Here is a 24786-nt window from a genome sequence, read left to right on the forward strand (position 1 = left end):
AATGTAAAACCACCTTCAGCGGACCACGTTTTCTGCTAATCATATAATGCCGTAAGGCAAAACAAGAAAAATTGTATATAAATGTATTTTATATTTAGGTAATTGTAAGTCGCAAAAAAACTCTAAAAATGTCCAAAATGCATAGGTAATAGGTAAGATTGCACCCGGTTTTCACCATTTTATATTACAACAAAAATTAATCATTTATATAATTTTTAACAATTGATTGTTGAATATAATTGTTAACAACAACTAATAAATCATGAACATTCATGAGTAATCTCATAATTTTATTAAGGCTTGCATTCTCACAGTTGAATAGACTTATTTAGTAGATAATAGCTATTATTAATTCTAATGTAATATTTATCGGCATAATGTTTGTTCCATTTCAAGTGTGTCATTGTTATGTTTTCCCAATAATGAATCATTTATTTTGAACAAGACGACGCATGATCATAATTATAATAAAATTTAAATTATGTTTCATAATATTTATAGATTATGATAATTTCAAGTGACTTTCAACTAAATTACAATACACAATTACGAGATTAAAGTAATTTGAAAAAATAAAATAAACAAACAATGACAGGAAAACGATCCGAAAAACAATATAGGAAAATAAAACATAGGTAATTATTTATCTCAAACGATTTTGATCAAACTCGGCATATTAATGTACAATTTATTTATTACAATAGTATTTAACATCAGTTAGATCTTATCCTCATTGAAATAGACTGTCTGGGCTTAAATGACTATTTTTTAAAATAATTTCAAATTTGTTTATTTGAAATGAATAACAAGTTCTTTTTTGCAGTAATAAACAATGGATAAATACAAAATATTAAATTATTTGAGGAATAACTAAAGGAGAAAAAAAGGAAAAATAGAGACCGCCCGATCTCTCCCGATTACATTACGTATTCATCAAACTGTTGAATTCATGGTAGAACGGAATTTATATGTTAGGGGTATTCATGATGTTGTGTTAAATGTAAAATGTTTTACCATGTTAAATATTATAAGTATAGGATTGTGAGCAGCCCTATTTAAAGTCATGTTAAATGCATTAGAGCTCCGAGCGGATTTTCTGAGCAACTTGTTTTATAACCTTTACTTATAAAACTTCATGTTATTATTTACTTCTAAGTTTTGATTAAAGTAATTTATTACAACATACCTAAATTCAATGAAAAAAAAAAAGAAAAGTTGTGTGAAAGTTTGGCTACTATCTTCTCACTTGTGAGGAAGAGAATCGAGATGAGCTAATTGACAACAGTCATTACATTATTATTATTGTCATTCATTGCTTTATTAGTTATAAAAACATCCAAAACAATAAAAACAACGAGCAAGTAACCTAACACGACAACAAACAAAATGGTTACGAGCTCGGCTGGTCAGTTGCGTGACGTCATTCTGCATTTAACAGACTCTTAACCATTTTATATGTTATGTCGTTTTAACATGGTAAAAGAAGGAAATATTTAACCAATAACGTGAGTTTTCCCATTTAACACGCTGTAACATGTTTACCCTATTAGGGGTATTCATGATCTTTAGTTTAACATGTTAAAGGGTGTTAAATGGAAAAACTTGAGTTTAATGGCGAAATATTTCCTTCTTTTGCGAAATAATTTTATTCTTTTTCCAACGATATAACATTGTTGAGAGTCTGTTACAAGGTCTGCTAAATGGAAAATGACGTCATGCAACAGACTATCTGAGCTCGTCACCATTTGGTTTGTTGTTGTGTTAGTGTTGTTTTGTATGTTTTTATAACTAATAAAGCAATGGATGATATTAATAATAGTGTAATGACAATTGCCAATTTTCATCTTCCTCACAAGTTACAAGATCAACAAGGCACTCAGTAGCCAAAGGTTCATACAACTTTTCTTTTTTTTTTTCATTGAATTTAGGTATGTTGTAATAAATTACTTTAATCAAAACTTGGAAGTAAAAAATAACATGAATTTTTGGAAGGAAAGGTTATAAAACAAATTGCTCAGAAAATCCGCTAGGAGCTCTTATGCCTTTAACTTTTAACATGACTTTAAATAGGGCTACTCACAATCCTACACTTATAGTATTTAACATGGTAAAACATTTTACATTTAGCAGATCATGAATACCGCTATTATATCAACCATGAAGAACCCTATTGTCACTTTATAAAATTTATTTTTCGAATTTCTCCGAAACAGCTCTAACGAGTTTGATTAAAATCAATGAGCAATGAAGTGTTCTGTAATACCAGATAATTCTTATTCTCATTTAATAGTGTAATAAGACTTAAATTCAAACTGTTCTAAAAATCTTCGTCTAAAATATCTTATTTTTTTTATTTGAAATAAGTAACAAGTTCTTGTTATTACTTCGTCAGGACTAAACGAAAAAAACAAGATACAAACAGTATAGAATTAACAGAACATAAAAAAAATCGAAACAATTGTTATTTTCATAAATTTTGTAAAAAAGCAATAATAATGATATAGGGAAGTATACATGTAGGTGGACTAGAAACTAGTTACTAATAAATATAACCGATAGAGGTTTACCTACGTGTATACTTTTTATATTATTATCATTATTCATTTTTTATATAATTTATAAACATAACAATTGTTTTGAAATGTCCACTATTTTAATGTTCTGCTAATTCTATGATTTTTTCATATTGTTTTTTCATTTAAACCGGACGAAGCCCTCCTTTCAAAGAGGGGCGAAACGTTAGTTAACAATAAATAGTTTCTTTTACTATTTTGATACCTTTATTGACCGCCACCCGGGTTATCTTACTACAAACAATATTTAAATTTCATCTTGATTAAATACACATTTATTGTTTTCATTTGCAATAATTTAAGAAGGCTATGCGATTTTAATAATGATCACAGCTTTATTGCAATAATAAATCCTTTGTTGTATTTTTTTATTATAATTCTTTTTGAATTATTTACAAATAGCCATTGAGTCTGCTTACGATTGGCTACATGCCAGGGATCTCACTTGACATGGCCACAGATGGTATTAGTGTGTTGTGCTAGTCCGGAGAAGCAAGTAGTAATGATGGGATGAAGAAAGAATTTGTTTAGAAATGGCGAAGATGGAATGGTGCTATCGGGTCTCTATAATTTTTTGGCGCGTAATACAAAAAGTTCTCATTAGAGCAATATGTAAGTAACAAACCAAAATTTATAAATTAAAAAAAATATATAATTAATAAGTAATTTCTTAAAAGAGCCTGGGAAATAATAAATTAAATATTTGTTTTCCAAATGTAAAGACGTTATTTCATTGTTTTAATTAGTAAGAAACATATGTAATATCTATGTTTTTTTGTTTTTTTTTGTTATTTTCAAAAAGTCCTGTCTGAAACTTTCTGATTGATTTTAAATGTTGGAGACTTTGTTTACACGAAAAGTCAGTCAGATTGTGTAACAAGGAATATAATGAATATTATATAAGAAAAAATAATGTGTAATATAACATAATAACATTTAATTTTTACAATCTAGAGTGTTAAAATGTAATATTTGATTTAAAAAAATGATCTGTAAATACTATTTCGAATAACCTTACAACGATTGGAAGAAGGCGAAATGTCAACTGCTTTGACATAATTACATAATCCTTTCAGATGACTGGGTGTCCAACGCCAATTTCAAGTTTTCAAGAAAAAACTTAAATCATTTATTAAGTACTTAACTTCCGTTGAAAATTCTTATCTTCATCTTTTTTCAGAAATATAAAAATATAACAGTTAACTTAATTTTACATTCGGATTAAATTAACATCATTAAAATTAGGTTCTACACATTTATTCAATGATAAGTTATTATAGATCAATATTGAAAGTACAGCACTTGTTAATTATGGTAACACCACTATTATAATAATAAGTAAAATAATTTATCTAATATTAAAACATATGTTCATTGTTTTGTTATTGACAACTATTGATATTCATTTTAAAAAGTAACCTTATAATGTACCTTGAGAAAGGTAATTATTCTCCTACAATGTATGACTATTAGAAAGTTTTTACTCAATAATGACATTAATATTATAATATATTAGCAAGTAAGACAAATAGGAGAAAATTATATGTCAAATATAGGTTTTTGTTATCAACAGCCTGAAGATGGGGGAAATCTCCCGAAACGTTGCTGTATGATATGAAATAAACTATTATAGTTTAATAAGGAAGAAATTATGTCATTCACTAAATCCAGTTAATACCATAAGAATCTTCCAGTTAAAGGATTATTAAATTTATATTAAAAACGTACCAACCTTTAGGTGTCATGCCCCGTCTTCAGGGTAATACAATGACGATTTTCGAAATATTTAAAGAGATCGCTATCGAATAGCTAACATTATGGTAATTGCTAATACATTTGCCTCAATAACAGAAACTGGACGATAGTTCACTGTTAAGGAGTACATATGTGATAGTTAACGTGACAGTTGCTTCACTGACATTATTTGAACTACCAACTATAACGCCAGAGCTAATGCGACGGTACAATCATGACTGTAACAATCTAACAGTTACAGTTATAACGATTCTTCAAGAGCTTGCAAAGTGGCGGGTATTTGACGAGTAAAATGGGTATTTTTAATGCCCTGAGCCTGTATTTTATGATCAGGAGGATAGGAAGCACTGATTAGCACTAAAATAAAACCTAGTTTAATTTGCTATAAAGAAGATTATGAAGGTTATCTTAGTAGGAGTAGTCGTTTTCATTGACAATCGCTAAAATAAATTGATTTATAGTTATTCAGACAAAATTTCATTAGCAAAATTAATATTCATATACAATAATATTCATTTGCAAACATCATATAAATTACTACTCCTCCCCTCCGTCGGAAAATAAACGTTATAAACTAAATTATAGGGTATTTTAAACTGGCTTTAATTTGAGTGATAGCAGACATCTGTACGTCTTAATGGTTCCAAAGATATGTTTTTTTATAAATAAAAAATTTTGTTCAAACAACTATTAATCAACATTTCAAGAATTCATTTTGAAAAAAATCATAAAAACTTCTACTTCTACGAAGAAAAACGTTATAAACTACATTATAGTGCATTACATTGGCTTTAATTTGAGTAATGGAAGACATTGTTAGACTAATGGTTCTTGATGAAAAGTTTTTCATGAACTGTGTAAAGGTTATCCGAACAACTAGAAAACATCATCATGTTAATTTGTTTTTGGCAAATATCATGAAAACTATTGGTCCTATGAAGATGAAGGTCATAAACTACTTTATAGCACATTAAACCAGTTTTAATTTGAGTGCTAATAGACATCTGTATGTCTCATCGTGCCTGAGATAACGATTTCTGATTTTTCAGTATATATTTCATAAATTGTTGCAATTTGCTCTACTTTAAATTATGTTCTATCAGGTTTTCTAGTGTGTATGTAGTTTCAAAGATATGGAACTCTGAATGAAAAATTATTTTTTTTAACATTTTGAAACAACCACCATTTTTTGTTCCCCCTAACTATACTTGGCAGACTCATTAACTTTGATTTATAATTATACGTTGATTTCATTAAAGTAATTAAAAATTGGGTTGAAATAACTGACTTTTTTCCACCAGGCTCTTGTACTAATGATCAATGAGGCACTAGGCTTGTATATCTGCCTAGTGCCTCATTGATCACTAGAAAGTAATTCATGACGTAACTGATTACTAACTTCATATCGCATATTAGGCAAGTATCTCATAATGTTTAACTTTATCTAATTATATAGATCTATAAATAATGCACTGTATATTAAGTAGTTAATGAACGATTTATGAACGATACGTTTCATTATTTGTTTTATTAATTAATATTAAGTCTTCGCTTTAATTCATAACGAATTTGAAAAACTTACTTCTTTGTAATAGTCTCTTTGTGAGGCAAGCATGTGGAGTCCTATTTGAGCCTAGGAGTGGAGTCGAAATGATACACGCCAAGTTAATCCATCAAAAAAAAATGTCAGCTTGTTCTGTTTGCCTTAGACAATCGATAACTTTACGCTGGACTTGTTAATGTTTACTTAGAGACTTTTACAATCAACGAACTTTATCTAATGCCCGTAATACTTTCTCAATTTCTCATCAGTTCGACAGACATTGAGTTTGACTTAGATAAGAAAATTCGCTGTGTGGCCAGTTTTTATCATGAGAGTTAGGTCTAATATTTCCCCCATTAGCTGTATTTGATACGGTTTTTTTCCACATCTCAATTTTGTTAGTTTCTGGACTTCTATACCGTTCATCCGATGGGACTTTTTGCTAAATTCAATATTCTAAATCGTATAGCATTTTATATATCATCATTTTTATTATTACAGTTAATTATATTAATATATACAAGGAGTTTTTATTTAATTTTTTTAAGAAGTGTAAGATTATTTTTAGAAAAAATTGAGTTAATTTGAATTTTAGTCAGCTATATCTACATTTCTCTATTTGTTTATTCACTAGCAATGCTTCACTATTGCTAAATTTGGGAATGCTTAATGATTAACTAAACACAATTGGAAGTTTGATATAGATTATATATTTATTTAAAATTAAACATACATTATTAATAACTAATATTAAAATGGTGAATGAATAATAATCTTCTTAGATTAAATTATATTAGTTTTTACAAAGACAACAACGTTTCGGTGTTATCCCCCATCTTCAGGTAGCTAGAAACAAATTCTCAAAATTAACCCATGCTTACAACATTAACCTTATATCACATTATTTATTAAACTATTTGCAACCTATTTACCAGATTAACATTTCTGTATAATATATAAATTACTCCTTATTGTCAATAAATGAAACTTACTATAATAATCAACTATTACATTTTATAAAACAAGGAGGATAATTACCTTCCTGAAGGTTATCTTTAACTATGATAACAACTAGATAGAACTGTAACAATAATCTCCTACCTCTATTACTACAAAGATAAACAATCTAACTACATTTAAAAACATATTATATTAAAAAACAAAATATTAAATAGATCTAAATTCTATAACTATTGTACAACCCTAAATTTTTAATTTATTTACAGTTTCTATATAATGTGTGCATAAAGTCTTGGTGCCTGTTTTAAAATTGATTGCTTTGTTTATGTTTTTAGTGATGTATACTGCTTCTATTATTTTTCTATGATTCACTGTGTCTAATATTTCTGCATTATTATAGAAGATCTTTATAAAATAGATATTGATTCAACATCATTACTTGTATTTACAAATAGGATTAAGGATTGAATAAATTGCTAAATATATGATAATCTAATTCATAAAAATAAATATTTGCTTGTTCGTACTTACGAACTATGCATTACCATACCTTTCATAGGAAATATAATGGGGCTTTTTGTTAAATGTATAGGATTGTCTCAGGAAGATTATGCACAATGGCTGTTCCGATTTTTTAGATAAAAATAAAATATTAACATAATTAAACATTTATTAAATAAATGAAAATTGTATCCTTGTATAGTCCCAGAACTTTTGATTAATCAACGTTTCGGCCATTTCGGCCACCCTCAAGGACAATCTTCAATATAAATTCTCACCTCACATCAAAATTTAAAATAGTTTTGCAGACTATTCTGGCCAGGTCATTAATTATAAGTCAAACACACCCTATTTTCTAGAAATTCAAAAATATTTAGAACTTTTAATTTTCAATCTATCCATACTATCACTACCATATAAACAAACTATTTATAACCATATTTACTATTTATAAACTATTAGGTTATAAATAGTTTGTTTATATGGTAGTGATAGTATGGATAAATTGAAATTTAAAAGTTCTAAATATTTACGAGTTTTCAGAAAATAGGGTGTGTTTGACTTATAATTAATGACCCGGCCATAATAGTCTGCAAAACTATTTTTAAACTTTGATGTGAGGTGAGAATTTATATTGAAGATGGCCGAAACGTTGGACTACTGATGTAATAAAAGTATTGAGACCATACAAGGATACAATTTAATAAATAATTACCAGTCTCAAGAAATTGAAAAAATATATATAAGATTAAACATTTTCATCACGTAGCGCAAAAAATATATATTTTTTTCATGATTATTATGTGCTAATCGATTTATCTCTTTCGGAACAATAAGAAAAAAATATTACTGATTCTATTAATGATTTTTATACACTAAAAATTTAAAAAATAATAATGGGGATTTCAGTAAAGTATGTCGACAAAAAATGTTTCTTTTAGGAAAAAGCAAATCATATTAGTTGTATATATGTATATATAGTTGACCGTAAAAATTTATATATATGAAGATGGTCAGGGTTGCGGTCAAAAGAGAAACAAATAGTTTATAACTATTTTAATGTCCGACGTTTGCAGGGCTAAAAAGATACAAAAAAAACTAAGAATATTACAACTATAAGATACAATAAGGTAATTTAAGCTAGGATAAATATTATGTAAAAATAAAGTGATAAGAAATTACATATAAATAAAAGGAAGGAAGGCATAAAATAGTATCAATATAAAATAAACTTGAATAAACAATGATAATAATAAAAAATTATATTATTAATAAAAAATAATAAAAAAAGTAAAGGAGACGTACATAAAACAAAAATAAAACAGGAAAAAAAATTATTTTTTATTTTTAGTTTATTTAATCTCTACTTTCTTCTTCTTCTTTTTTTTTTTTTTTATGTACGTCCCCTGTACTTTTTTTATTCTTTTCTATTAATAATATATTTTTTTCCTTCTTTTTATTTATATGTAATTTCTTATCACTTTATTTTTACATAATATTTATCCTAGCTTAAATTATCTTATTGTTGTAATATTCTCAGTTTTTTTAAAACATCTTTTTAGCCCTGATGAAGCCCTACAAAGTGGGGTGAAACGTCGGACATTAAAATAGTTATTAACTATTTGTTCTTTTTTTGACCGCAACCCTGACTCTCTTCTTATATATACATATTAGTTTTAGTGTTGTCTGAAACCTGAAGTAAAAAAAAATATTTAAAAATTTTTCACCTCAATTCATTTGAAGGATTTTTTAAAATTTGTATTCCAGTTCCGCTGTTCATTTAATCGTTCATAACTCCTCTGAATTTTATCCAGTTTCAATATCCCTACATTAATAAAACTATTGGCAAGCTGAATGCCTCCTACATTAATTTTGACCTCTTTTAACAAAATTGAATCATAAGAAAAAGTCACCTAAATGCGACCAGCATTAATGACTATACCGAGAAGTTAGCTGTTACCATTTAGGTTAGTGTAGTCACCGTCTGTTCACTTCATCAAAGTTTCAATTGTGTTAAATTAATGTATATACATCCTCAAATATAGCAATAGCGAAGCATTGCCGGATTCTGCTAGTTTTAAGGTATAATTTTTTAATCTACTTATTAAATAACTATTTCATCATTTTATATGCATTTATGTAGATAAATTATTTATTGGAAGATTGCTGATTGACCGTGTGTATCTAGAAATGGAATTTGGTCCGGGTGCGGTCAAATAAAACTCAAATAGTAAATTAGTGTACTATTTTTATTTTTATAAAAATTAAAAAATTTAATTTAATAAAAATTGGAGTTCTATCAATGGGTAGATTCTCCACATGTTTATATCATGTCACTATGTCACCTGCAGCAAATTTACTTGTTGTATATATTTTTATACAGTTGTAAATAACAATAAATAAATTATAAAATAAAAAAACTAAATAAAATTTAGTAAAAATAGTACACCAATTTACTATTTGACCGCACCCGGACCAAATTCCATTTAATTATAAATTATTTATGTACATTTCACGTGTTACGTAGCAAGTAACTTTGATGATAACGATGTGGTAGAATTGCAAAAAACGTTTTATAGAATTCAAGTTCACATTGTTTATTTGTTTTTTCAATTAATGTTTAATACTGTCAACGTTCGAAAATGTTTGCTCAAATATATATTTTCATTATGGTTTTTAAATTTTTAATATTTGTCAGCATCTTATTTGAAAGCAAAGTACATTTTTCCTAGATGTAAAAATTCTCAATTACAATGAGAAGACATTTAAATTTCGATTTTCATAATCCTTTCGGGCCAAGTCTAATAATTGCATTTCAAAAGCTGGTATGTATTACAATTGTACAAAACCAAACGGATGAAAAATTAATTCATTTTCCTTTGAGGGGATCTATGATTAATTAAAGATTATTTTCGCTTTCACTTTCGCCAAATATCTTGAAATATCTTTGAAAAAAAGATTCGTTCATTTTTGAAATTACTTTTTAAAAAAATTCTTTATCAGTTTTAACATTCGTATAAAATAGTTTAAAAATATAATAAATACTCATTTCTGCATTATTGTTAATGCATATATGCATTATTTTAAAAAAATGCATCTGACATGTATCTATAACAAACATATTATCCATACATTTTTTATTTATTAATATATTTATTATTTAATTTCATCAAAGAGGATATCCTTTAACAGCCGGATGTGACTCACGATAAGCGGTTTGCTGACTGCGTTGCTCGTACATCTATACTAATAGATAAAGCTTAAGTGTTTGATTCTTTCAGTGCATTGATATCAGGAACTAGAGTTGCGACGGTCGTTGGAGCGAGACCGTCTGGGAACGTTATGGGTTCGATTCCCACCTATAGCAGTTAATATTCATTTCTGAACGGTCCCGATAAATGATTCTTGACATTTCCACCTTGGTTAGTACGCGGCGGTAACTTCGAACCGCCAGGGGTTGGAAAAAGTAGTTCCCCCACCTGTTTCCAATACCAATACAAATATCAAAACCTACCAGTCTGATTTGAAAAAATATTTTTGTAATAGTTTTTCCTTTAGTTTAGGAAATCTATGTTTTTAGGGGCTGCAACCATTAGAAAGGAAGAAGCAACCATTTAATGAAAATATTTCGTAGGTACATGTATTTTAAAGCAAAAACTTATAAAAAATACTTATTTTAATAGGTCAAAGCCAGGCACCTTCCTTGACCATCACCCCGAACTATCTGCCTACTACTAACTAATTAATTTTTATTTATTTTTTTATAAAATAGTTAGATTTTGGAAATTCAAATTAGTGAATTACATTTGGATGCAAAAATTCTCAGTTATCCTGAATGACTTGAAACTCACGGCTTATTGAACCTATATTATGCAAGAGGGGAAGAGAAATTAATACAACTCATACACATTTTTTAAAATTCATTTATTAGTTGTATTTTTTTGTTATACAAATGAAATAATAAATTTCTTCATGATTCATCATTTTTCATGATTAAGTTTTTAAGATGGTCAAGTAGCAGGTGTTGGGTTCCTAACGTTATAGTCTTGGTATATGAATGCAGAGCCTCTTTCTCCAATCATTATTATAGCAGCGTTGGTATTTCCACTCACCACAATCGGCATGATAGAAGCGTCTATAACCCTGAGACCAGTGATATTGTGGACTCGGAGGTGAGGATCGACAACTGCCGTTGGGTCACTCGAGGGACCCATGCGGCAGGTACCCCCCACGTGGAAGACCGTGGTAGAGTAGTTGGTGACCAAGCAGGTCCAGAATGTCTCGGAAAGGGGTGGGAGGCTGTTGCATTGTGGGTACAGAGGCATGAAGAGAGTACTGTTGTAGGCCTGAAGGGCGGGGGTTTGAGATATGTTGTAAGCCATCTTAGTAGCGGTGACCAGCATCGGGTAATCTGAAGGAACCGAGAAGTAACCGGGGTCAATTAGTGGAGCTTGAAATGGGTTGGAACTGGCCAAGGTGATGTTCCCGACGCTCTTCGGGTGCAAAGTCAGCACCACGATGTAGAAGAGCTGCAATTCGTTGAAGTGGTTCGGAAGCGAGGTGCACATCAACATCTCCACGTCAGGGTAGTCTATGTTCGGGTTCGCGTATGGAGAATTCAAGAAGCCTATCGTCTCTGTTGCCAATGGATCGGAGAGTGGACTGCTCACTTCCATAGCGTAGTCGAAGATGGCCATACCGCTCTCGTATACCCTCCTGGTTATAGTTACGCTCTGGTTCACGAGGAAAAATAGAGGTACTCCTGCGTGGTCTTGTAAATTCTGCCCTACAGGCAAGTTAGCGTACACTGGAATGTTTAAGCTTTTCAGCTGTTGTTCTGGACCGACTCCAGAGAGTAGCAGAAGTTGTGGGGAATTGGTACTGCCAGCACAGACAATGACTTCTTTAGTTGCGTATACTGTGTAGTAGGTGCCATTTCTCAGGAACTGAACCCCGTAGGCCGTTTTATTGACTTCTCCGATCAGTATTCTCGTGACAGTTGAATAATAGGAGACGATCAAGTTGGGTCTGTTCCTGGCCGGACGAAGGAATGCTTTGGCGGTACTGCATCGAGTGCCGTTTCGAATCGTGGCCTCGGGTATCATGAAGCCGGTCTGGTTGGCCGCGTTGAAGTCTATGTTGCGATAGCCCATCTGCTCGCCGGCCGTCACAAAGGCATTCGCCAGGGGCGTCAGGTAAGGAGATATCCCGACAGTGAGGTAGCCTCCTACCCCGTGATACAGCCGGTCTGCTCTGTATTTTGGAGTCTCGTTGTCTTCAGATAACCTAAAATCAATCAACAATCAATAATATCGGAAATCATCAGATAAATACAGTATTAAGAGTGACGAATGTGTAAGAGAAGGTCATTGATTTAAGCAGCAAATGGGATCGGGGATTGAGACGAACTCTGAGGAACACCACATAAGAGGGGGAAGTGTCTTGAAGGAGGTAGGCCTGATATGACTGCATACTGTGTTTTATCTGAGAGGAAGGAGTTGTACCATTGCATTGCACTGTTGGAAATAAGAAGATTTCGTAGTTAAAACCTGCAGTAAAACATTATTCATAGAGGTTATTGCAGTTGACATTGCTTAATAACGATATTTTCCAAAAATGTTGGGAAAGCAGCAATTTTCAGGGAATACTCAAGAGTTTCGGTGAAAAAGGAACCTACTTGTTGTGAGAGAGGCCCTTTGCCTTATCTTCGTAAAAATAATACTTAGTAATAATAATACCAAGCAAATATTCCATCCGGACCTTATTACTGAAAGTTGCTCTTTCATACGTCCCCTAGGTTGGACCAAACAGTATGGCCAATCAAAGCCCCGAAAATACTTCTTTGTCTTTGATTATCGAGATAGCTTCCTTTTTTTTATTAGAGTTTAGGCACAGAAGATTACGTTACCTCATCCATTTAAAAAAAACAACTTATTAAATGAGATTTGATTTCATATATTTTGTATGAACTGGAATAAAAATGGAAGATTGAGGTTATTTAGATTACCTATCTTTTCAATCAATGGCGGAAATGTATTGAATGAATTTAAAAAATTGTTTTAAATCGTTCGCACCTTGGCGTACTCTTCAGTGCTTCACTGCCATAATTTATTTTTTTAATATATTTATTTATTGCTATTTACAAATGTACATTATAATACATTTAGTAAATCTGATCTCTGGTGGAATTGGCGTGTAGAGAAACTACCCATTGGTAGCACTCGAATGACGTTTTACATTAGCAGGTCTCGTGGCCATCTTCTTTTCAGACGCCTCGAAGGATTGTCAGGAATGGAAGAGGAAGCAAGGTTAGAAACTAGTGGGTTTGGGTGGCAAGGGAGTTTATAATGGAAGAAGTGATATCTGGTTCCCCTGCCATAAATTGAAATAGTATAGTTCACTTTCAATCTCTTATTTTGATTACTAATTTAAATAAAATGAATAGATTAGAAAAAAATACCTGAAATAAGGTAATATCTCGTTGTAAGACCAACCAGGATTCCCTCTGGCAGCCCACATGTCGTAGTCCCTCCGGTTCCCTCTCACGTACATGTTGTCGGAGAGCACGCTGGTTCCGCCCAGCACTCGCCCTTTTGGCCAGTTGCAGACTCCGTTCGTGGCTTGTTTAGAGGGTAAAAACGTGTTAGTATGAATAAAGATTTATTAGCTTAGGCAGTCTCATTTCTTATTTTTTTATTTATTCATGTTGTTGCTTGTGGTGTTTAGCACCTTATTCATCTCCGAATTTTGTTCTCCATATTTCAAGACATCATTTATTAAAATATCTTAATTAATGGTCTATTTTTTTGGTGATGGAAAGGAAACAACGCATACGCACTTGATATACTTTGTACGTACCCCAGCGCAATCAATTTGCATATCTAAGATACTACCAAGGTCTATAAAGATTTTTTTAATAATTTATTTATTCTTATTTACAACTGTATACAATATATAAAATAAGTAAATTTGCTGTAGGTGACATAGTGACCTAATACAAACATGTGGAAAATCTACCCATTGATAGAACTCAAATAACATTTCTAGAGGAGAAGATCTCGAGGCCATCTTCTTTTCAGACGCCTAGGAGGATTATTAGGCTAAGACGGAGAAGCCAGGTTAGAAACAAGCGGATTTGGGCGGTTTGGTAGTTTTCCATGGAAGGATTGGTATCTGGTTCTGGCCAAATCGGCAACATATGCGATATTGAGGTCCTGATGGATGACTTGATTCATGACAAAGTAAGGAGCATCAAGGATTTTACTAAGGATTTTAGACTGTAAGGATTGGATTCGGGTGGACTTTGATGGTTTAGTTGAGCCCCAAAGCTCAACTCCGTATGTCCAGATAGGCCTTATAATTGTCATGTAGATCAGTCTTTTGTAGTTTAGACCGTTTCTATAATGCGTTGATAAAAGTTAAAATGCGTTGTTGCGGTCTTTGATACTTTTCCACCATGGAAAAAATAGACAATGAATTCATATATTCTAATAAATTACGCCTAATAAAGATGAGGTGTTTAAGTTGGTATGATGTTGATTTGATGATTTGTATTCTGTTCTGTATGTGTGCAGTGAAAGAATGTAAACCTGTTTCATCTCATTCCAATTTATGTCTAACCCTCTCTTTCAAACACTGCCAGTGAAACAGTGACTTGGCAAAGAACAGTTGAGAAAGAACAATGGCCCAATGGGAGAGTAAGTTAGTTTAGTAAGTGAAGTGAATTTAAATTTAAGTTTCAAAAGCGAAACTTCCAAGTGGGGCACACTTAGCGCAACCTTGCAAATACTCAATACATTTGCAAGTACTCAGAATTTTTACTTAGTTTCTTTTTTATCCTCTACTAAAAGGAACCGGAGCAGATTTTAGTATGAATATCTATAAATAATATATTTAAATGTTATTAATATTTATATGTTTAAGGGGTTGGGAAAAAGAATAGTAATGATACAAACTAAGGAATACAAGTGCTACTATAAGATATTTACCCCTGCAGGCGTTCGGCTGAGGGACTGTAGTGTAGTTCCAATCGTATTGGGTTCCGTAGAGATCTCTAGTGAGTAGAGGCACGTCTGTCTGAGCCGTTTCATCTCCGCCTGCTTCCAACAAGAATACTGTCCAGTTTGGATTTTCTGACAGTCGGCTGGCCACCACGCACCCTACAAGTGTAAAAATTGTCAAAAGTACTTAGTTTCAGGTATTCGTGTTACTAAATTTGACCCTTATCGTATGTCACCTCTCACATAGTACAGGAGCCCAAGAGGAGATAAAAGGCAGTTATCTCACCCCAATTTTTGATTACTTTAATGAAAACTATGTATAATTACTAGTCAAAACTGATGAGTCTGCCAAGTATAGGTAGGGGGAATAAAAAATGGCGGCTGTTTCAAAGCGGTAAAAAAAAAACTAATTTTTCATTCGGAGCTCTATACTTAAAAAGTAGGAACAACACAAGAAAATATAAGAGAACGTCATTTAAAGAAGAGTAAATTTGCTAAAATATGAACCCTAATCGAGTTATTTACGTACAATAGTTCTCGAGATATAGCTTTTTAAAAAGCAACATTTCATAAAAATTTATTTTGAAAAATCTATATCTCAAAAACCATTTGACGTACAGATGTCTACTAGCACTCAAATTAAAGCTAGTTTAATGAACTATAAAGGAGTTTATGATGTTTATCTTCGTAGGAGTAATAGTTTACATGAAATGTGCTAAAATAAATTGGTTTATAGTTGTTCGGATAAATTTTCATTTGCCAAATTTATATTCATATGTGAATACCATTAAAACTACTACCCCTACGAAGATAAGTGTCATATACTACTCTATAGTAAGTTAAGTTTCCTTTATTTTGAGTGTTGGCTGACATATGTGCGTCTTATGGATCTAGAGATATATTTTTTCAAAAATCCAACATTTTATACGACTAACTAGAAATCAACATTTTGTGAGTTTATTTTGTCAAATATCATAAAAACTACTACTCCTACAAAGATAAACATAATTAACTAGCTTTAATTTGAGAGCTGGTAGACATCTGTACGTCCAATAATTTCTGAAATGATAACTACTATTCCTACGAAGGTAAAGGTCATAAAGTTATTTATAGTCCATTAAACTAGCTTTAATTTGAGTGCTAATAGACGTCTCTACGTCACATAGTTCCTGAGATATAGATTTCTCAAAATAAATTAATTAACTACTAATCTTTCAGTACATTTTCAAGAAATTTTGCTTTTTAAAAAGCTATATCTCGAGAACTATTGGACGTAAATAGCTCTTTTAAGGCTAATATTTCAGCAAATTTACTATTCTTTAAATAATGTGCTCTTAGATTTTCTAGTGTTGTTAGTAGTTTTAAAAAAAAAAAAAATTGATGTTTTTTTATGGTTTTGAAACAGCAGCCATTTTTTATTCCCCCTACCTATACTTGGCAGACTCATCAATTTTGATTAGTAATTATAAATAGTTTTCATTAAAGTAATCAAAAATTGTGGTGAGATAACTGCCTTTTTTTATTCCCGGCTCTTGTACGTACTTTGTCGCTGCAGTGGAAGGTGACAAAGCGAAACATACCGAGACTCCCTGATTTTAAGTTCTTGGGCAAATTTGTTTTTGGGACCTGTGGCTGATACAATTTATCGTAATTACATTTCGTAAGGTTAATATGTTGCAACAGTTCACTGTCGAGGCGAATGTATGTTGGCAGTTAATGGAACTGTTAGTCCAATTGCATTAGTTGTACTATTAACGATTCAGTCCGATAGTAAAACTGTCTTGATAGTTAATGCTGTCATGATTGTAACTATCAAGTATTTTTCCCATGGTATTGGCAGACACTTTTGCCGTAATATCTGAAAGTGTACGATAGTTCACTGTCAAGGCGTATACATGTGATTATTAAAGCAGCAGTTACTTCACTGACTTTACTTGTACTACTAACGATTACGCCTAACCCAATGTGACATTAATGTAACTATTAAATAGTTATACCGTTATTTAAGGCGCTGAGTGGGTATCCTTTTGTTGGAAAAATCGGCAGGACTGCTTATTAGTTAAGTATCCATAACAGAGTAATTAACATCTCCAGTTATATATAACTGCCTTTTCTAAATAACTAATTATTTGAATCTCATATATGTGTAAAATAAATAATAATAATAATAATATTTTTACAATACAAAATTTTTTTTATCATATTTACCAAGACGACCAATAACCTAGTGAGGATAACGCATAAAAAGTTAGCGACTGATAAGGGTTAACATGGTGATAAATATAGTATCATAATCTATAATCCAACTCGATCACTATCCTTCCCAATTATAAGAAAATAAGATGAGAACCTGCAGACCCTGCTCCAACTACAATGAAGTCGTAGGATGGTTGGATCTGACTCTCTGGCACCAAGGTTACCCTGCCCCTCGGGTCGACCGTCGGGTAGTTGAGGTAGGTGACGGCTGCTACGAGGAGCATGATGAAGCCCCGGGTGTGGGGGGTCAGCACTGGTGGCCCCCCCAGGACCGGTGGGAACATGGTTGCACCCTCCATCGTGCTGCTCAAAGTCTGTCTGCGCTTAGCTCAGCCATCGTCAAATGTCTGCTACTATTTGTCCCAGAGATAAACCCCAAGAAGGTCTCTTTATTTACTAAAATAAAATGACCCAGTTTCCTACTTTCTTTGCTATCTTCATGGACAAGCGACATAGGCAGATTAGCTGAAATTTAAGAGGCTTCACAGTGATATTTTTTGTAACCGCTATAATCCATAACAATTTTTTTTTTCTCTTTTACACATTTTTACAAATTAAAGGATCAGGAATATCCTGGAGGTTGTCACTTAGTCTCGCGTTATAACGGACAATGGTTTTCATAGAACAGCAACCGGGGTATACATATACTGGTCTAAATATCTAGATTTCAGAATCAGTCCTTTAGATGAATATGTCAAATACAACAGAAAATAGTTTACTGTTCTGGAACCAAGTCCCAATAGACCAAATTAGAGGTTGAATAATATATTGACCAAACCAGTCAGGCCGCCCTCACTTATAACTTATACTATAATTACTTAGTGAGTAACTTTTTAATACAAAGTGAATACTTAAAAATTAGTTTCAATATTTACAAATAATATATGCCTATGTTTAATAAAATATTTATTATGTTTCGATAAGGTATAGATAGTTCATCAGAAGAGATTTAAACTTAAACCAGGGAACGGTTAGTGGTTTGTTTGTTTGTTTGTTTAGTGGCGCCAAACTTCATTGGTCATCAACGCCATCAACATCTTATTTAATTTTGCTAATATTCGTTAAATGTTATTTATTTTTTGATTTGATTATTTTTTTTTTCTGTCTTTATTTTTTTTTTCATATTTTTGTCAGTAAATTTTGTGATTTCAAAAACCGAAACACCAATTCTATTGCCTTATCATCGTCTCCAATGGTTTTTGAGATATCTTGGCTTAGTCCCAAGCTATTGAGGTGTGGTGTAAAATATGGGCATCGTTGGAAAACATGCCTTATTGTTAAATTGTTATTGCAATTCTGGCAGTTCGGAGGCGTTTCTTTTGATATAAGATAGGAGTGGGTGAGCCTCGTGTGACCTATTCTCAGCCTAGTCAGTACAACTTCCTCTCTACGGCATTTGCGACTGGAGGTACCCCAGGGCTTGACATCCTTTTTAATAATTTTTAATTTGCTCATTGGGCTTTCGTTTCACATAGATTGCCATTTATCTTTGACTTCCTTTACAAGAGGCCTGCATATCTCTGACGGAGTTAAAATTGCTTTACCCCGTCCCGGAAGCGCGAGTGCTTCTCTTGCAGCGTTATCGGCTAGTTCATTACGGTTAGTGGTATGACGTATGTTCGAGAGAATGGAGTTCGAGTGAGAGGAAAATTGAAATAGAAGGATTTGTCAAACACAGTTCTTTGAGGTGGAGGATTAGAAGTAAGGTGGACGGGACCTAGTAGTGGAGGATTAGAAATACAGGTTTTTAGGATGTAGGAGAGGCACTGAGTACTGATTACCTGGTGTAGAAAGGAAGCTAGGAAATACTGGCACCCGAAAGAGGGATAGAGCCGCTTCAGCTCGGCGTAATACTGGGTTATGTGCCTATCTCTGCTGATCCCGAAAACAAATTTAATTAGCGATTTGTAAGATGTTTAGGTTCAGCTTCAAGTTCATCCGAGAGCCTGCCGTGTACCAGGCAACCATAGGAAAAGGGAAAAAAAGGGAAGAAACTGAAAGTTGACAGGTTTTAATGAAAGGAGATTGATTGGGGATTGTAATGGTTCAACGGGACATTTGAGAGATGTGTGGTTTTCCAGGACAAAGTTTGATCAAAAGTCATATTCGGTAACTTCTATCATTAACACCATTTGACGTACAGATGTCTGCCAGCACTCAAATTAAAGCTAATTCAATGTATTATAAAGTAATTTATAACGTTCATCTTCATATGGTTAATAGTCTCCGAACAGTCAGAAATTAATTTATTTTAGTAAATATCTTGGAAAATAACTCTACCTTATAAATTACTATGTGCTATAAACTAACTTTAATTTGACTGCTAATAGACATATCTACGTCTCATGGTTCCTGAGATATAGATTTACAAAAAATAAATTCACTAGCTATTGATTTTTCAGTACATTTTTTATGAAATGTTGCTTTAAAAGAAAAACTGTATCTCGAGAATTATGAAACAGCTCTATTAAGGGTCATATTTTGGTAAATTTACTCTTACTTTAAATGATGTTCTATTAGGTTTTCTAATGTTATAGGTAGTTTTATAACGAGCTCTAAATGATTTTTTTTTTTTTAACGTTATGATACAGCCATCATTATTCCTCCCGACTATACTTGGCAGACTCATCTATTTCGACTAGTAATTATAGATAGTTTTCAATAAGTTAATAAAAAATTAGGGTGAAATAACTGATTTTTTCTCCTCTTGGGTTCTTGGAATAATTTAAGTACTTTCTATAACCGATGCTGCTTATTTACCTTACAATGCCTATTTTTCCCTTGTTAACTGCTCGAACACTGTGAATAAGCTACTAATTTGTAAAATGAAATGCATACTTTTTTTTTAGATAACAATAAGCTTAAATAAATCAAAATTGTATCTTTAAATAGTCTCAACACTTTTTATAGTCCAACGTTTCGGCCTCAAGAACAAACTAAACATTTAACAGCTTATATTATATATTCATTTGTAACATTTATAACAACAACATTATCACTAATAATATAACATACCTTCAATATAAATTCTCACCTCACATCAAAATTTAAAAATTATTTTGCAGGCTATTCTGCCCAGGTCATTAATTACAAGTCAAACACACCCTATGAATTGTCCTTGAGGATGGCCGAAACGTTGGACTATTAATGTAATAAAAAGTGTTGAGACTATTTAAGGATACAATTTTGATTTATTTAATAAATACTTACCAGCCTCAAAAAATTGAAAAAATATATTTAAAATAATGTTAAATTTACTAATGAAGGTGTTTTTTATTACACATTAACCCAAAGCTATGTTATTCTAGCTATCTTAACTATATTGTGTTCTATAGTTATGTTCACCATATATTATTATTGTTGTTATTATTTTATTTTTATTATTTTATTTTTTTAAACTTAACATATATTTTGCTTCTTTATTTAATATTATGGTTACATATCTCATTTGTTACATATATTTTCTTTCTCTCAATTTTATTTTTCCTTTCCATGATTTTAGTTTTTAAATTATTAATGAATTAAAATATTCGTATTTCTTTGCATTATATAACATCAAATTTTTATTTTATTTCCTTAATTATAATATTTTACCTACTTTTTCAATTGCCTATGTATAAATTTTATTTTCCACTTCTTTCATCACTTTAATTTTATTAATTCCATTCTGTACAATTATTTACTTTATGTCATTCTGTTTATATTTTCTGTGTTCATTGGTTATTATCTTGTTCTGTTCTTAGCCCTGATGAAGGCTAGAAATTCTGGCCGAAACGTTGGCACGATTAAATAAGTGACTTCAACTTATTTGTGTTATATTTTGACCGCACCCCCAAACATCTCTCATGATTATGTATCTTAAACTATACTTGAAATAGAATCCTGGAAGATCAGTAAAATGTACTGTCGTTAACAAGTCTTCTGTTAATGACTTGGTTACAATCGATAATTTAAATATTTTTGTGATTATAATTGAAGTTGAATTAAAAAAAAAATAATTCTTTACCATTTCAACTCAGGAAGGGTCAGTGGTGCAGTACTTTGTAAGGGAGTACAACTATTATATAATTATTAGACTAACGGTATACTTAACCTATTAAGTGGGTATCTACTTAATGAAGCTGGGTGGACCCCGGCCCCACAGGACTGACTCACGGTGAAACAGAAAATAATTAGCTACCACAGCCGAATTCTAACCCGGGTCCTTAGAGTTACTAAAACAATGTATTGACATTGAGTTACCCACTCTCACATTTAGGTTGGATTGATCAATTAATATAAATGGTAATCATTTGTTGTAAAAATCAATAACTCAGTCTGATGCAATTTCTTGTTAAAATAATTTTGAAGCTTTGCGAACAAAATAGGAACAGGAAAGGTAGGAACAAATAATTACTGTAAGATAATAAATATTGTGAAGTAAGCTAGGGCAGGTTGTTGTGATAAGAAGTTTTGTTTATTAACCGGTTATCTTTTGCGCAGTTTTCCATGAAACTCCATAACTCTTTCTGTCTGCAGTATATTATAACAAAAAATTGTGGTAATAATATTTGCACTTAATGACGATAAAAATAATAGCCAATGATTTCAGGTTCGGTTTGGGTTTTTTTTTTAATTCTCTGATAACTATATTTATGATTATAAGACATCATTAGACAAAAGTGATCTTGATAAATTATTAAAAATAACGAATTTAAAAAATGTCATTTATCACATCCACGTAAGCTAAAGTGTTGTTGAGGACGTAATATAAATTAAATTAGGAAAACAATTGTTCCATTTTTTTTTTTCAACCTCTTAGGATTCTTTTTTTCACACTTTATCTCCGGGAATTTAAAAACATGTTTAATTTTATCGTAGATAGTGATTCATATCTCATTTTCAAATGTATTTAATAAATTTCCAACATTCTTTCACGATTTTTATTTTTCATTTAAAGTGACATAACGATGATTGTCTAGATCCTATAAATTAATCAATTTATCAGACTTGATTTTACTTACGCATTTTCTTCAAGTCGGCATGTCACTTATGGACATAAATGCATTTTATCCCTGCGAGGATGTTAATATCTACAGAAATTGATCATTAAATTTTCGATGTTTATAGCTCTTGCACCTTTACAAGGATTGATAGCTGTTAAATAAATAACAGTTATATAATATAATATATATTATCAGATATTATATATGTTGACTTTATTGCTGCATAAAACATATACACTTCTGTTGTTGAAATTCAATAAGATTAAAATGAATTTTTTCTTTTAATTGGAAGATAGCTGATTCACCGTGTGCAATATATAAAAGAAAGATGGTCCGGGAGCGGTCAAAATAACTCAAATAGTGATAAACTATTTATCGTGAGCAAACGTTTCGCCCCACTTTGCAGGGCTTCATCAGGATTGAAAAGGATACGAACAACTAAAATAATTTAAGGAAGTAAGAGGATAGATAACTTGAAATAAAATTAAACTATGATGTGGCTAAATATGATTTAAAATATATATAAAATAAGGTGTACAGTGAAAAGTATTAATAAACAAATATTAGAAAAAGGTATTTTACAAATTAATGAAAACGAAATTTTATTTTTTTTTTTAAGTATCCGATCAAAAGTACCCAGGAATAGAATAAACTACTTCAGCGATACAACAGCTATTAGAGGGAATTCGTGCCAAGCATAGGAAGAGTCCCCTTCGAAATGACCCATTTTACAGTCCTACTGGGGCCGTGTCAAGTTAAGAAAGGGGAGAAACTGTCAGAGAAATTCTTGAAATAAAGGGATGTCATCCCTCCTGTTCTTATAGTGATCTCTAGAGGTAGTACAAGAGCCGGGAAGAAAAAAAGGCAGTTATTTCACCCCAACTTTTGATTACTTTAATAAAAACTATATATAATTACTAGTCAAAACTGATGAGTCTGCCAAGTATAGGTAGGGGGAATAAAAATGGTGGCTGTTTAAAAATATTAATTTTTCATTCGGAGCTCAATATCATAAAAACTACCAACAACAATAGAAAATTTAAAATAACATTATTTAAAGAAGAGTTAATTTACTGAAATATGAGCCATAATAGAGCTGTTTACATCCAATAGCTCTCGAGATATAGTCTTTTAAAAAGCAACATTTCATAAAAATGTACTGAAATATCAGTAGTTGGTGAATCTATTTTGAGAAATCTATATCTAGCACTCAAATTAAAGCTAAATAATTGTACTATTAAGTAGTTTAAGACCTTTACCTTCGTAGGAATAGTATTTTTCATGATATTTGCTAAAATAAATTGATTTATAGTTGTTAGGACAACAGGTTTAATTTATGAAAAACTTTATTTCAGAAATCATTGGGCGTACAGATATCTGCCAGCACTCAAATTAAAGCTAGTTAAATTTACTATAAAATAGTTTATAGTATTACAATATTACAAATACTTTATAAGATTAGTAGTTTTTATGATATTTAACAAAATGTTAAATTCTAGTTGTTTATATAAAATGTTTTGAAAAAACATATCTCTAGACCCATAAGACGCACATATGCCTGCCAACACTCAAAATAAAGGAAATTTAGCTTACTATAAAGTAGTTTATGATCCTTATCTTTGTAAGGGTAGTAGTTTTTATGATATTCACAAATGAATACAAATTTGGCAAATGTACATTTGTCCGAACAACTATAAATCAATATATTTTAGCAAATTGCATGTAAACTATTACTCCTACGAAAATAAACATCATAATCTACTTTATAGCTCATTAAACTAGCTTTAATTTGAGTGGTTATGGACATCTGTACGTCAAATGGTTTTTGAGGTTTAGATTTTTCAAAATAAATTTTTATGAAATGTTGCTTTTTAAAAAGCTATATCTCGAGAACTATTGGACGTAAATAGCTCTATTTGGGCTTACATTTTAGCAAATTTACTCTACTTTAAATGATGTTCTCTTAAATTTTCTATTGTTGTTGGTAATCGTAAAGATATAGAGCTCCGAATAAAAAATTTAATTATTTTTTACATTTTGAAACAGCCGCCATTTTTTATTCCCCCTACCTATACTTGGCAGACTCATCAATTTTGACTAGTAATTATACCTAGTTTTCAATTAAGTAATCAAAAATTGGGGTGAAATAACTGCCTTTTTTCTCCTCTTAGGCTCCAAAAAATGATATAAAATTTACATACATTATATATATA

General features: G+C 31.2%; 2 protein-coding genes across 3 annotated transcripts in view; one reads left to right on the forward strand and one right to left on the reverse strand.

Moving 5' to 3' along the window:
- The window catches only part of LOC106688682 (polyamine-transporting ATPase 13A3), a 58397-nt gene that overhangs the window by 6201 nt on the left and 27410 nt on the right, over positions 1-24786 (forward strand). Inside the window, exon 1 of one of the 2 annotated variants that reach the window (XM_067049352.1) lies at positions 3074-3185. The exons of the other annotated variant lie outside the window; for it this stretch is intronic. Within the exon in view, the coding sequence (XP_066905453.1) occupies positions 3107-3185 (79 nt within the window). The 5' untranslated portion in view covers positions 3074-3106. Of the gene's footprint in view, positions 1-3073; positions 3186-24786 lie in introns of those variants that run through there. 2 annotated transcript variants of the gene reach the window in all.
- LOC106688683 (glucose dehydrogenase [FAD, quinone]) lies at positions 11283-17926 on the reverse strand. Its single transcript, XM_014433261.3, has 4 exons — positions 17683-17926; positions 15321-15491; positions 13793-13952; positions 11283-12618 (listed from the first exon to the last, which is right to left on the reverse strand). The coding sequence occupies exons 1-4, from the start codon at positions 17885-17887 to the stop codon at positions 11343-11345; spliced, it is 1812 nt and encodes a 603-aa protein (XP_014288747.1). The 5' UTR covers positions 17888-17926; the 3' UTR covers positions 11283-11342.

This window comes from Halyomorpha halys, unplaced genomic scaffold (genome assembly GCF_000696795.3).
Source record: "Halyomorpha halys isolate HHAL.00 unplaced genomic scaffold, Hhal_1.1 Scaffold1176.1, whole genome shotgun sequence".
NCBI lineage: Eukaryota > Metazoa > Arthropoda > Insecta > Hemiptera > Pentatomidae > Halyomorpha > Halyomorpha halys.

What these genes read in the sequence shown, in the direction of transcription:
- LOC106688683 (XM_014433261.3), bottom strand. Translation starts at nt 17,887, where the DNA reads ATGGAGGGTGCAACCATGTTCCCACCGGTCCTGGGGGGGCCACCAGTG. An exon ending in AGTTGGAGCAGGGTCTGCAG is followed by an intron (nt 15,492 to 17,682) that starts GTTCTCATCTTA and finishes TTACACTTGTAG; the next exon opens with GGTGCGTGGTGGCCAGCCGA. An exon ending in TCAGCCGAACGCCTGCAGGG is followed by an intron (nt 13,953 to 15,320) that starts GTAAATATCTTA and finishes CCTCTAAACAAG; the next exon opens with CCACGAACGGAGTCTGCAAC.